The sequence below is a fragment of the Prionailurus viverrinus genome, chromosome D1 (genome assembly GCF_022837055.1).
Source record: "Prionailurus viverrinus isolate Anna chromosome D1, UM_Priviv_1.0, whole genome shotgun sequence".
In the NCBI taxonomy this organism is placed as follows: domain Eukaryota; kingdom Metazoa; phylum Chordata; class Mammalia; order Carnivora; family Felidae; genus Prionailurus; species Prionailurus viverrinus.
Window position 1 is genome coordinate 3,784,528 of NC_062570.1, and position 14,767 is coordinate 3,799,294.

General features: G+C 42.7%; 1 protein-coding gene across 4 annotated transcripts in view; it reads left to right on the forward strand.

Moving 5' to 3' along the window:
- The first annotated feature begins 4,214 nt into the window (after positions 1 to 4,214).
- Positions 4,215 to 14,767, forward strand: part of GRIA4 (glutamate ionotropic receptor AMPA type subunit 4) — a 396,844-nt gene continuing 386,291 nt past the window's right edge. For 3 of the 4 annotated variants that reach the window (XM_047879447.1, XM_047879445.1, XM_047879446.1), the window contains exons 1-2: positions 4,562 to 4,910; positions 6,095 to 6,253. In XM_047879447.1, the coding sequence (XP_047735403.1) occupies positions 4,823 to 4,910; positions 6,095 to 6,253 (247 nt within the window). In that variant the 5' untranslated portion in view covers positions 4,562 to 4,822. Of the gene's footprint in view, positions 4,317 to 4,561; positions 4,911 to 6,094; positions 6,254 to 14,767 lie in introns of those variants that run through there. The other variant, XM_047879444.1, reaches the window with a different exon arrangement.

Below are 14,767 nucleotides of genomic sequence, written 5' to 3' on the forward strand. Positions count from 1 at the left end.
TTGTGCTTTAAGCTCATGGACTCAGTAGATTTTAATGGAGACAGTGTGGTCTCTGACATCAGACAGACCCGAGTCTTATCCCTAACACTTGGCTTTAACATTTACTAAGAATAAGAGTCTTTAACCTTTAGGGGCACCTGGATATCTGACTCTTGGTTTTAGCTCAGGTCATGATCCCAGAGTTATGGGATGGAGGCCTCCATCAGGCTGCACACTGGGCTCCTCTGTCCTCCTCACTGCTTGTACTCTCTCTCTCTCTCTCTCAAATAAAAAACAAAATACATGAAAAAAAAAGAATTTTTAACTTTTAGATGAGTTCCTTAGTCAATACACCTCAAATTTTCTATAGATCATGTCATAGATAGATAGATAGATAGATAGATAGATAGATAGATATAGATATAGATATATGTATGTCACCTTTATATATATACATATGCATACACGATGGCAGGTGATATATACAGCATGTTTTTGAAGGTTCATAAACATCAGGAATCTTCCAACAATAGCAGGAATTTTGCTTTGCTCCCCTGTATTTCTAAGCACGTAGACAGTAAACATACATGGTCGGTAGTCAATACACAACTGTGTGTGTGTGTGAATCATCTGTTGCAAAGCCCATTCCTGAGCAAAGGTGCCCTTCGTCCCAAGTTGCACTTTGCAGCGGATGCCAGTACTAACCTTCTGATTTCTGCCCCTCCTTTTTAGAGCATTCAGGTTTCAAACTTGGGGATATTCCTGACCTTAAATATGTGCCGCACTCCTCGTGCTCCCAAGCAGCTGGCAAGTGTGTCCCGTCAGCTCTGCTGAGCAGCGTCCCTCTCCCTTGCTCATCCTCTGTCTTTCCTACTGTCCCCCTGCACCCCAGACCCAACGCACCTGACTTTCTGAAAGGGCAGTCTCTAAAGTAGCCTCAGCTCATGCCTTTCCTGGTCTATAGCAACAAACCACCCTCTCACTCCCACTCCCAAACAGGGTCCCTTTCTAAAAGTGTCATACCTGATGACACTATTACTGATTATACTATAGGTGATGAGTTCAAATAAATAACAAAAGTCAGTGTAATTGTAAAATATATATAAATATATAAACATATATATAATATATATCCATACACACACACACACATATGTATATGAGGCAGTTCCCCACAGACAAGGTTCAATATCCCAAGCACCTCATTTGGAATGCCCCATAAATGGTCCAACCTGACTTTATGTTCTTACCAACCTCTCCCCTCCCAAGTTTGCACCTAAAACAGCTCAACACAGTGTGCTTTACACCCTCAGATTCTTGGGTACCGCTTTTTCTGCCATTAAGCTATATCCATCTCTCTGTATGTATCTCTTCTCATTGGAAAATCTGCAGAAAGCCTCCCAATACAGTCCTGTGCTCCTTGCTTCCCTGACTCTGTGTTCTATGTGCTCATATTCTGACGCCGCGTGAGTGTTTTGACCATAGGTTGTGGCTCGTTCGTCTGTGGATTCTCCACAGCACCAGGCTCTTCCCCGCAGTGGAACCGCCTGCCCAAATGCTGGCCAAGTTGACTTCACAGGGTCAGAGATTTGGGAATTTGTGAGGAATCTTAGACATCTTCCAGTATGATACCTTCATTTAATATATTAGGAAATTGCAGTTCTGAAAAATCATGAAACTATTTCGTTGAAACAGCACGAAAGCGATAAAATCAAGTGTGCATATACACTTTGGTTTTGGTATTCCCAGCTGGTAATAATCCTCCGAATTTTTCACTGTGATGGAGCAGGATCTTTTACCTCAGCCTTTGCCAGTGCTCCAAAGAGAGTGCGTTCCCTATAGTAGGAGGTATATCCCATGTCATAATTGTAAAATGGGTCAGAGGACCAGACCCCCAGGACTGAAAAGTGAAGGTGTGGACTCTGCTGTTATTAGCCACATTTTAATTCCTCATTAGTTTCTCTTGAGCTCTGTTGATGATCATTGTTATTCATGAAGACACAAAAGGTGCCCCAGCCTCTCCTTCCCTTCCTTCCTCACCGGCTCCAAAAGTCTTTCCCATTTGGTGCGTCTGAAAGACAGGTATGGCACAATGAGATGTGTATACATCTATGTCTATACAGAGAGTTAGAGATACACAGAGAAAGATAATTTAGATTTAGAAAGTAAAATAGAGGTTTTTATTAACTGGGAAAATAGAAATAAAGAAAGAAACCTGGATTATTATCTTGGAAAAATACAATTAGGTTATCTGTGGTCCTATTAGCCAAGGCATCATCACCGTGGTTAGGTGAACAAGAAACATCGTCCTGCATCTATTACGTCATATGAGAGCTCAAATCTTTCCAATTGCAGAAGAATAAAAGTTGCGAATTCCCTCTGTGCGTCAAGTAGAACTTCCCTGGGTACACAACCAGGTGATGAGTTTCATGCCTCGGTGGGTTTTGAAATTTTAATTTAACTTAAATCCAACTTGAATTTTATGTGGCCTATTTTATTATCTTGTAAGAGAAACAGAATGATCTTATTTACAGCCTTGGTTTTTACACTGACAGAAAAAAACAAAAACATTTCAACTCCCACTTGACTTGCAAGCCTCAAGTCTTATAAACCGAAATGACAAATGTATGATTTGTGTAATCCAGTTACTCACAATTAGATTGTTCTTTGGGTTTTGTTTTGTTTTGTTTTTTTGTCATAACACTCTGTGGTGAAAAGTTAACAACAACACAAAAAGATGTGACATTACAAGTAAAACTCAGAACTTAAAAAAACAAAAAACAAACAAAAACACTGAAAAAAGCACTGCGAAGTTTTAGAAGGGATTACAAAATGTCCTCCACACACGGCAAACAGAGGTCATTGGTGGTATCTTATAGGAGACTGGAAGGGGTAAATGTAGCGCATATTGAAAAAAAAAAAGCCTAACAAGGTGGGGGCCTTGCAAGAATTCCCCTTAATCAAATCCACTCTGCTCTTTTCCCAAATGTTCCCCTAGGTAAACGTGGGCCCTTGCTGTATTCTTTGGTAAAATGTAACCGGAAACACTACCTCAGGCTCCCTAACGTTTAAGGAGAATCCGTCCCCCTGTAAGGATGGCTCAGAAGCCTGGTGTGAACTGAGGTGACCCCACCTTCCGGGCTCTCAAACTGTTCAACCAAGAGCACCCAAAGAACTGTGCAGATTTCAAATAGTATGTCTCACAGTTTAATGAATTAGGGGATGGTAGCTACTGTCTGGATCAGGAGACCTCAGGCCTTGCAGAGGAAATCAGACACCTGTCCTTCATTGCCACCAAAGCCTCTGTCTCTCCCTCTGTCTCTCTGTCTCTCTCTGTCTCTCTCAGGGTGCAGTATAGACTCCATCCAGCACAGCCTGGGAAATGAACTCTTGCAGGTGACCCTGGGGACGAAGGGACACAGGAGCTCTAAAACTTTCTAGGATGATCAATGTTCTTGTACCCAGTCAACCCAACCATTGACAACATCAACCCAGGGCTTGGTCTTCTGGGGGTTGACATGGAGTGGAGCGAATATTCCAGCGCCCAGGCTAAGAAGAGATGTGCCTGAAACACACCCCACTTTTCCATCAGACACTGTTGCCCTCTTCCCCTGCACCGTCCTTCCCCTGCCCCCATCAGCCCCGGGCTGTGTCTGCCCTGCTCCCCAAGTGGGCGGCAGCAAGGAGGGAAAGTGACCTCCAGAGCCTCTGCAGGAAGGAAAGGGGGCTTCCCTCACAGTCCCTGCTCCGCACCGCACACACGCTTCCCCCTGGACCTTCCAGAGGCCAGACTGGAGGCCCCACTGGGCGTGCATTTCTCAGGCTCGTGCCCATCACTTTGTCACCCTAAACTTTGCTATTTAAATGAACTTTTCCTCCCTCCTGTCTTTGACCCGGGGGGGGCTCTCCCGCAGCCTCGCCTCCTCCAGTACCTCCCTCCTCGGTCCCAGCCCCCTGGGCCTTGTGTCCTCCTCACCCTCCCCGCGCCCCTTCACCTCCCGCAGTCCTGGCTGGGCTCTCCAGATTCCCGGGCCGCTGGCTGGTGAGAAATCTCGGCTGCAGCCAGGACCGGAGTCCCCCGCGCGCGGCCCGCTGGCAGCAGAGGGCTAGGCTGCGAGAAGGGCGAGGGCTGTCGGGGAGGGAGGCCGGCCGTCCTCCCGCGAGCCTGCGGGCATGCTGCAGGGGGCCAGGGGCCGGGGGCGCTGCTAAGTGCCGGAGCCCCTGCTCCGGGCTGGCGGACCCGGGCCAGCGGCCCCCCCCCCCACCGCGCCCCACTCCCGCCGAGCGCGGCCGAGCAGCGCAGAGAGGGGCGTAGGGGTTGCCCCTCCCCGGAGCAGGTGCCTAGGCGAGCGGGGAGAAGATGAGAGGGGGGAGTGGGCGCGCGGCGCGCGGGGAGGGGCGCGGGGAGGGGCGCGCCGGGAGCAGGGGGCGCGCGGGGAGGGGCGCGGGCCGCGGCGCAGTGCCGGTGTGTGCGCGCGAAGGCGAGCGGCGGGCCGGGCGCGAGGGAGGCGAGGACAGGGCGCATGTCTCGTCCCCGCGAGCAGCCGCCAGACGCGCCACCACCATCTTCTGCATGTGCAACCTTAGCAGCCGGACGGGAAACCGCTCTCGGGGCTATGGAGACTGCGGGAAAAACCTGGCGGCTCGCGATGGGCTGCTGAAGGGGCGCAGTGGGGGACCGCCAACCGCCCGCACCTCTCTCCTTTTTCCTCTTTTTTTTTTTTTTTTTTTTTTTTTGGTCGTTTTTAATTTTAGCGCCATCGTGGTCAATGCCTGTGTGAACAGCCTTTAGGAAGAGTGCGAGAGAAAGAGAGAGCGCGCGCCGGGGAGAGGAGAAAAGAAGATGAGGATTATTTGCAGGCAGATTGTCTTGTTGTTTTCTGGATTTTGGGGACTCGCCATGGGAGCCTTTCCGAGCAGCGTGCAGATAGGTGAGCTGTGCCTTGGTGGGGCGTGCATGTGGGTGTCTGGGGCAGGCATCCGAAAGTGAGTTCGGCGAGTTGCCGGGGAGCCGTTCGGGGATTCGGGCGAGCCCGCCTCTCCCTTCCCCTCGCCCCGGTGCAGGCTCACTGGGGATATACACACCCTGCTCACCCGTTCCTCCGCGCCCGCGCTCTCACTGCCACCTTGGGCTCGCGTCGCTTAAGTAGGCTTGGAATAAGTTGCGGGGGGGAAGCCCTCCGTGGGTTTGATTACATGCAGTGTGGTCTTTCTTTTCACCCCTTTCCCTGGAGCGCTAAGGGGTGTCGAGTTTGGCGGGGGTAGTATCCTTATTATTATTATTATTATTATTATTATTATTATTAATGTTGTAAAGACCCTTCTGCCCCTGCTGGACTCCGCAGCTTTCTGGCTGTTCCGGGAAGACCCTGTTTGAGCAGAAAGCGTTTGCACCCGCACCCCGCCGCCTCTGCTCGCTGCCGGTTAACCCATTCCAAAGTTAGGTCGCTTTCCTTCCCGAAGCCTTCTGTCCCTCTATTTTGTTTTCCTCTTGCCTCTTTGGCCCTTACGCCTCCAACTCGACTCGACCCTGTCGCGAGGGACCCTCCCCATGCCTGGCTCTTCGTGCTCTTCTCCGCTCCTGTCTTTTAATGGGACGCAGCTATTGAATTTCTTCCAGCTGAGCCCAGCCTCAACACTGCACCACGTCCCCGGGTCTGTGCACTAGACGGAGCTCAGGAGGCTGAGTCCACGAGCTGCAGGAAGACAAAGTTCATTTCTCCTTCCCGACTCCCCGCGTCCCTTTATTTCCGCGTTTTAATGCAGATCCTCTCTTGGGTGCCTCCGCTTGCCTCTTGGAGAGAGATGCCCCCAGCTTGGCTGATGTAGCAAGGTGCTGGGAATCATGGGGAGGGCAAGAGACAGAAAGGAAAACACACTCCGTGGGCCCAGAGGTCATTGTGCTGTGACAGATTGGGGCACGAAAGAGCTGAGCTGTCCTAAAGACCAAGATCCCAAGCGTGTACCTTGGGGACAAAGGGCAGTCCCGAGACTGGAAGCTGTCTTCCTAATGGTGTGTGTGTTGCTGAATGACAGTGGATTTGACAGGGCTCCGGGTGGGGACTGCATTTCCAAGAGGAAACGTTGAATGTGCTTTTCCTGCTGTTTTTATTAGGTGGTCTCTTCATCCGAAACACAGATCAGGAATACACGGCCTTTCGATTAGCAATCTTTCTTCACAACACTAGCCCCAATGCGTCCGAAGCTCCTTTTAATCTGGTACCTCATGTGGACAACATTGAGACAGCCAACAGTTTTGCCGTGACAAATGCTTGTAAGTAAAACATAAGTTGTGGATAAATTAGACAATCACAGTGAGGCCACACGGTGCCCCCTCCCCTGTATCATTATTATTTTACAAATTGTTTTTGAAAGAAACGCAAGATTGCTACAGTTGGCTGTTTCCAGAGCAAATCAGAGTTAAAAACAAGATTTAGTCTTGGGGATATGCAGCCGGTCTTTCTTTCTTTCTTCTTTGCTTCTTTCTTCTTCTTCTTCCTCTACTTCTCCCCCCCCCCCCCCCATTTCTTGTCTGGATAATTCAAGTTGATTTCTCCTTCACCATTCCGGTGTTATTCCTATTACCTGAATGTCAAGTTAGGGAAAATTGTACCCAATCTAGTTTTTTATTCTGTTCCCCTGTTTTTTCTTATTTGCTTTTCGCTTGAGTAAGCCCATGTCTTGCTTTTAAAGAAGACACAAGCTGTCTTACCCTGGCAAAGGCAAAGGCAGCTTTGTTAAGAGTGAGAAAGAGAGGAGCTGTGATGTGCAGGAAATATATTCTAGATGGTTGGTTGACGCTGCAGATGATCTGGTGATGTCACTTGAGGCTGCCCTACTCTTATATTCTGGGTTGTAAATGTCTCTTACTATCGCGTGATGCATATATCCTGTGGATATACCTCCATGAATCCTTAGCTCGATGCCAAATCATGTTAGTCTACACTCCACCTGAATTCACGAACCGGCCCAGCCTGATCTATTATCCCGCACGATGAAACTCAACGGGTGACCTCACCTAATGCTGTAGTGAAACGCTGGCACAGTGCTCCCCCACCAAAGTGCTGTATAACTTAATGCAAAAAAAGATAATCAATTGTGTACTAATTTGAAACTCTCTAACATACGATCAGCCACCAGAGCATTTATACAGCATTTTCCCTCTTGAAGGAAATACATGTTTCAAATATCTCCTCAGCTTTTACATTCTCATTTACCCTGTTCAAAATTTTGGGGCTTCAGATGATGGTTACAGATTATGTAAGATAGATAGGAAGAGTTCCTTTGTAGTTTTGCATAGCAGTAATAAAATGTTTAATTTGAATTGTATTTTTATTATTGTATCAAGTGGAGTATATTTTGATTTTAAAAGTCCTGTCAGTACAAGAAAGTATACTGAACAAGGAAGTGATATTGAAAACAAATGGTTTTTAAATATTTGGAGGATATCTACTTCATTAATTTAATTGTTTTATTTCATATTATTTTGCCATTGACTCATCTAACAGTTACCAGGATTGCTTTTCTGTAAATTTGGGCATCCAACTATTACTTTATTTTAGTTGGTTTCATAAGGAGGTGCAAGCACTTGACATATTTGTAAACTGCCACAACTGTGCTATTTTTCAGGGATTCTGTAGATGCTATGAGCACTATTGAATTAGGAAAAATCGTTTGTCATATTTAGTGATACAATCAATATTATAGCAGGAGGACGTTACTTTTAAGCAGAAACATACGTGAATTAGACCCGTGTTTGTGGATAGTTATATTTGCAGATTTTATCAGCTGTTAGTTTTGTGTTTGAAGTTTTGAAAGGAATGTCAACATTTCAAATAGTTCTAAAGTATTCTGCTCAGTGCCTGAATATTCTTTATTTTTTAAATTATTTTTGCTTGTCTGTCCTGAGATTCTATCAACAAAACATTACTAAGTTTAAAAATAAGTCATGGTCCAAATATATTCGACAGAGCTTTGTCGACAGTAAACTCCTATTTAAATATTAATCCTTATTACTAAATTTTGAAAGGCTTTCTAAAAAGTGTCAGATATATTAGTTTTACTGTGTTTTGCTTTTACAAATTAAGTTGTTAAGTATTCTGAAGTTTGTATTGTGACTTCCAGCTGTAGAAACCATAAAGCGCTGATCCTTTCTTACCTCATATCATTTGTTAATCTCCTTCAGGATAATTCTAATTAGCATTATTTTTTTAATGTAATGAAAGTATTATATAAAGTATTACTGGTAAAGGACCTATAAACATGACGGATTGCCAAGATGCTGCACACAGAATGAAAAATTAGAAGATCAAAAATAGAGAAAATATGCTATTTTTTAACATGTTAGGATTGAGAAAACCAGGTAAACTTTAAGACTGCTGATGTTGAATCCGAGTGTGATACAATGTTAATGATAATATTTTTCAATAATCACAAATAATTGATTTTGTGTGCGTTTAACATAGTTTTTGCAAACAACATAAATTGTAAATGAGGAAGAAACATTTTCTAGTGAAGAAAAGGACATATTATGATTATTTTTTTTTGACAAATGAGTGTGCCAAATGTCCTTAAGGCAAATCTAAGCAGAATTTCGGGGGGAAAAAAATCAACTGTCACAGACTGTGGGTCAGGGGATTGGTGTTTGTTGTGTGGACTCACCGAGAATACATACATGTGTGGTTTTCCGGTCTAATTAAAGGTGAAGCGTAAGCAGTAAGTATGAGGCAGCCTCATCTATCAAGCTCTCTGCCTTTGGGTACAAAAGGATAAAAATAGTATTCTGGAAAATTAACATGGAACTTATTCCTCAGAGTGATACAGACTGGATTTTTAAATTTTTCATGTTAGATTAAATATAAAGATATAATATATGACCGGCTAGGTTTATTTTCAATGTGATTTTCCTGTACTGGATCCTTGTAAAACTGCACCGTCCAGCCTGTCTGTGAATAAGGGCCATTACACAGGATAAGTATATGTGAAAGGCACAAAACGCAGGTTAAAGAATAAAGAATATTGGTCATCTACTGGACAGATACAATTTCATGCTGCTGCTTCTGCCTCAGAACTAGGACTTCTAAGAATACTTTGGGAAATCTAAACATTCTGTATACACAGTTTACATACGATGTTAGTCTAGACCTGATTAACTCAAACTTACCACTTTGGGTACAAATACCAAGTTCCTGAGCGGGGAGGGGGGAAATTTCGGCTTAGGTTTTCTTTTGTCTTTAATAATATTTGTGTAAGATTCATATTGTTTTCCTTTCAAACTGTTCACATTGTCGGAAAGTCACACTTGGCTCAGTATAAACCTGAAATTATAGGAAATACAGATAATATAAAATGATGACCTATTTCAATAACGATAAAAAGTAGGCATAATAAATGACCCAAGTATTCAAATTCCAAAATGTAATTAAAAGTATATCTTTCTTTGTTGTGATTTATCTAAGTATGGGGTATAGCAAAATGGTATTTTATAAATAAATTCAACATGGCGGTGCTCCCTAATAAAATGCCATACAGTTGACTGATAGTAGCTATCCTTACAAACAGACATGCTATTTAAATTGGATATGTCCTTTGCAAAACATTTGGGATCGTCTGAAAGCACGCTGTTTTCTTATATTTTCAATAGTTAACAGACATATTTTGTTTTAGAGGATGCTGTGTGTTAAATTTGACCGTAAGTAATAACCAAAATGGTAAAGTAGTCTATCACCAAATTTTTAAAAGCTAAAAATATCTGAGCCATTACAGTTATTAGCCTAATCCACTTTCATTGGAAACCCTTCCTTTAGTAAGACAGTACCTATGGCACGTAATCCACAAATACTCCGTTTCTGAAATGACTCACTTTTCAGATGGGCCGTCGGAAATGCATAATAAAACAGATCAAGTACAGATCAAGTACTATATTGTTGCTGTGGTGAAATAATAAAATAATCTTGTGATATATATCCAACTTGTTTAACTTGGACAGGAAGGACTATTCAGGTAATACTTCTTTTTTTTTTTTTTCTTTTGATGAGGTGTTAATCTTACTCTCCTTTTCTGTCTAAAGTCTTTTTGGTGGTTTAAAAAATGGTGGATTGGAAAGTTGTAACAATCCCAAGTAGAATGAATATTATACCCTAGTAATGGTGGAAAAATTGTTCTTTTGAGAGTTAAATAATCGTTCTCTTTGTGGCCTGTTTATTTGTCAACTCTAAGTATTCAGGATGAGTGGTACTTGTAAAAGTAGGTTTCTATGTAAAATATACTTGTTTAGTTAATCTAAATATTTTGGAAATGTGACACTATACCAGTTGACACTTACAGGCCTTTCCACTTACATATGGTCCTTAATAAAAACTCACTGAATTTAAGGGTACTAAATAATACTATCTCTTCGCTCTAATTCAACAATGCTTAAATACCGTACATTTTCCATTTTAGGGGCATGAAGCCCTAAAAAGCCATTCTAAGAGTTTACATTGGGCCAATATAATATCTTAAACATGCTAAAAATAAAAGTCTGGTAGTTTGACCTGCAGAGTTGTTATTAGAGGAATATAGGAATTAAATGCTGTTTGACTTTTGATTATTTTTACAGAAATGAACAATGTGACTACTGTGACCTCCATGAGATTTCTCTATTTTGAATTGATACCGAATTCTATGTTGATCTGGAATGATTCTTTGATAATCTTTCTCTCTTCCTCTTAATTTTCTATCCTGAGAATGATGAAAGTCCTATTCATATAGTTTGTCCCTTTCTTGAGGGATAGGATGGTCCGTAATTTGCATTGCTGTACTTCAAAATTTTCACGGGATTAAGCTTTCATAAAACTATTAGAAAAATTCCTTAAACTTTTTTTTTCCCACCCAGATCATTCCAAATGTTATGGATTTCCCAAAGAGGAAAATATTGACTTTGCAGCATTAGGAAATATGTGTGTATCTTATTCACAGAATTTTATTATTGCTGAGGAATAAATGTAGTGAAGAATAAATGAATAAATGTAGTATTTTAAGAATACTACTTAAGAAAGAATAGAAGAATAAATGTAGTACACCTTACATTTTATGATGACACATAGTTTTTAAACTGCTTTCATATACATGATTTCGTTTGCCCTCAAGCTTGTCTTAAAGAGAAACACTCTCGGGGCGCCTGGGTGGTGCAGTTGGTTAAGTGTCCGACTTCAGCCAGGTCACGATCTCACGGTCCGTGAGTTCGAGCCCCGCGTCGGGCTCTGGGCTGATGGCTCAGAGCCTGGAGCCTGTTTGCGATTCTGTGTCTCCCTCTCTCTCTGCCCCTCCCCCGTTCATGCTCTGTCTCTCTCTGTCCCCAAAAAAATAAATAAACGTTGAAAAAAAATTAAAAAAAAAAGAGAAACACTCTCAGAAGATAGTCATTAATTTGGTGGGTAAGCCAGCTTTGGCTCAAAGGAGTCCCCGGACTTGTCAAACACCAGGTAGCTAATAGGCTACAGGTGAGGGTTTGAACGCTGGTTTTCTAACTACTGTCCTAAGTTATTTTATGAGGAGTCTATTGGGTGTGAAAGATACATCTATATTGAGATTACTTATGTTAAGAAAGAAAAAAGAATTGCCATTTATCTTTTCTTCTCATTTACTTGCAATGTTTTGAAGAAAATAGGGCAAGACATTTCTGGGCAACTTCTTCATTAATCATATGACAGTGAGTGATTTAGCAAAGGCTGAAGTCATATTATGTAATGAATTTTTCCATCCATTCACTGGATTAGGTAATGAATGTAACCATTTATTCATTAAGCCTATTTATCAAGGGCAACTGTATTTAAGACGCTGTGCTCGCAGTGAGGGTACGGGAACATGTAGGGTTGGGTACTGCCCTCAAGGAGCTGAGAGCCCTGTGGGAAAGACAGAAAAGTCGGGCATTACAGTACAGTCGAACTCAATGCCATGATGGAAAAACAGCGCTAAACAGAGATGAACACGAGAATAACACCAAACTCAGCGTGATATCTCAGGTGAGGAGCCTGCAGATCTACATCTTAAAGGTCTCATTGAGTCATTTGAAAAAGAGGAAGGAAGGGAGCCAAGCCTGGCCTCAAGGAACAGCACAGGACAAGGCCCTCAGGTGTGGGAGAGGCAGGTGTCTTTGAGCCACTGAATACGGTTTAGTCTGGCCGGTGGTATTGAGTGTGAGGGAAAGGACAGGTCTGCTAGGGGAGAAGATTTCTTGACCCACCGAGGATCTTGTTGATGTTTTGATTTTGTCGATGGATAAAAAAGGGGGCCGTTAAATGACTTAAACACAACGGTGACATCATCAGATGTATATTTTATAAAGAATAGGCTGGTCACAAGAAAGTGAATGAATCGGAAGGGAATATCATGGAAGAAAAAGCCCAAGTCGGTTGAGTCTTGAAGGAATATAGTTTAGGATGATACATGCTTGAATGAAAGTAGAAGCACCGACTACTGAGAAGAGCACACAGATCCCAGAATACGGAACTGTGGACCGAAGCTCATGCTGGGTTAGGTGTCTTTGTCGGGGAGTGGAAAGGAGGCGTGGTGAGAATGAAAGATGAGCCCTCAGATTTCTAGCCTGGGCACACAGTTGGGTTCTGGTACCATCCACTGGGACAGGACACGGAAGAGAAGGAGCAGACCTGAATGGCGAAGGTGAGGTTACGGAAGTACCGATTTTGAGGGTTTAAGAGACATCCAAAATGGAGCTGTGCTGTAGATGGTTGGACTTGTGTTGTTGGAGCTGCAGGGCTCAGTGGGAACTGAAGACAGGCATTTGGTGATGATTGAAGCCAGGGAGGTGGTGAGATCACCCAGAGAGAGCAGGAGCGGTGACAAGACGCTGAGGAAAAAACCCTAGGAAATACCTTTACTGGAGGGGCAGGGAGGACAATGGGTCAGAAGGTTCAGAGGAAAATGGGACAAGAATAATTTCACGGGAGTCAAGAGGTGAGGACAATTTCAAGTAAATAGTGAAAAACCTTATCAAAGGCTGCAGAATTTAAAGAATGAATTGCAGGGTTAACTGATCTTAAGCATCAGGCTTTTCTTCTCTTCAGAGTGTTCTTTTATATTTTGACTAGATTAAAAAAAAAGCCTTCATTAACCCCACGTGGATTCTATTAATAGTACTCTTTTGTAGATAGTGGCCTAGAATATTCTTATCTTTTTCTCAGAGGTAGGGAGAAAGTCTTCCTTGACTTTTACCCAGATGGGCTTGAATTTGCATCGTGCTGGTGGGTAAGTCACTTAACACTTCGGAACCTCAGTTTCTCAATCCAATAACCCAGGGAAAAAACACCTTCCGTACGTGAATTTTATGAATATTAGAAAAGTGTTTGGAAAACAGAACATTCATTCATAACACAATTAAATGTAGTTGTGTGAACATTTTCTGTGTCATATGGAGCATTTATTTCCGAGCCTAACTTCACATTGTAAGAGTTACATTTTCTGTTGAGATTTTGGGAAGTAATTTATATTTTGAATGAATATATTTTGTAGACATTTCCTAGGAATATTTTTTTTTACCTCCCACTGAATGGCTAATTTTAATTTACATATAAAAGTCTAAATACCTATTTTTCAAAATTATTTCCAGGTCCTAACAGAGGATAATTTTATCTGGAATCTATGGACCATTCAGAGAGAGGATTAGTTCATGGATGGATGAAAGAGGTTGATAAATTCTCCTAAGTATATGCAAAATTTTATGTTTTTAAGCACTGTGTGTGTGTGTGTGTGTGTGTGTGTGTGTGTGTGTTGTGTGTTTACACAGAGACAGTCTAAACTTTTTGGATGACTTCTCAGTGAATCCCCACCACAAAAAAAAGGGTCCAAGACCACAGGTCTAAAAGAGCTACGCATAAATTAGAAACAGACAAACAGTACTTCATTCCCTACCTTCATCAGTTTAGAAGCCAGTTGGATTTTATCCTTGAAACTAACCAGGAATCTTTCCATCAAATCCATCTCCGTTAGCTTCTTTCTTGACGTAGAAAACAATCAGTGTCTCCCTGGCTGGAAAAATGCTTGGCTTGGTCCTCAGCCTCTCAAACTGCCATCCCATTATTTTTATTCCTTCTCTTACTATCAGAGGTTCTGCGCATTCCACATCAGCTCTTTCTATTTTTATCATGATTTATCTTTTCCCTTACTATCACCACTCCTGGAACACTGTGTTCTTGAAGGTCATCAGTGACTTACAAATTAGCAAATCCAATTGTTATTCCTTGGTCTTCATTGTCTCTTAAGAGTCTCGAGATTTGCACTGCTGAAGACTTCCTGCTCTTTGAAACTCATTCCTCCTCTGGTAACAGTAGCTACTCCAACTGGGGGCTGACTACCTGACCAAGGTCTTGTGTTAGTTGCCTCAGTTCTTACACAGCTGCAAGAAGCAGGCCTTATTATTTCCATCATTTTATTCGTGGAGAAACTGAAAATTTGTAGTGAAGAAAATTTGCCTCACCGTAATGTTTTCGGGGTATCAGATATGGAAGTCCAGTTTTACTGGCCATTCATACTATGGCAGCTTGGGAAGCACAGTATCCATGAGATACCCATCACTTGGTGTGACAACAGCTAGGTAACTCTTACTTTAAATAGAAACCTGTTTTTCTTAAAGCTACCTCTTTGCTTTAACAACTTTGATTCACCCCAGCCATTGTGTGTTGCATTCTACAGTGGACGTCGATTCTTGGATGGATTTGCCATGCAGCACAGAAATGAGAGAGTTCTCGTTCTAATTGATGACACCCCCATCGCTTTATAAAGTCCATGT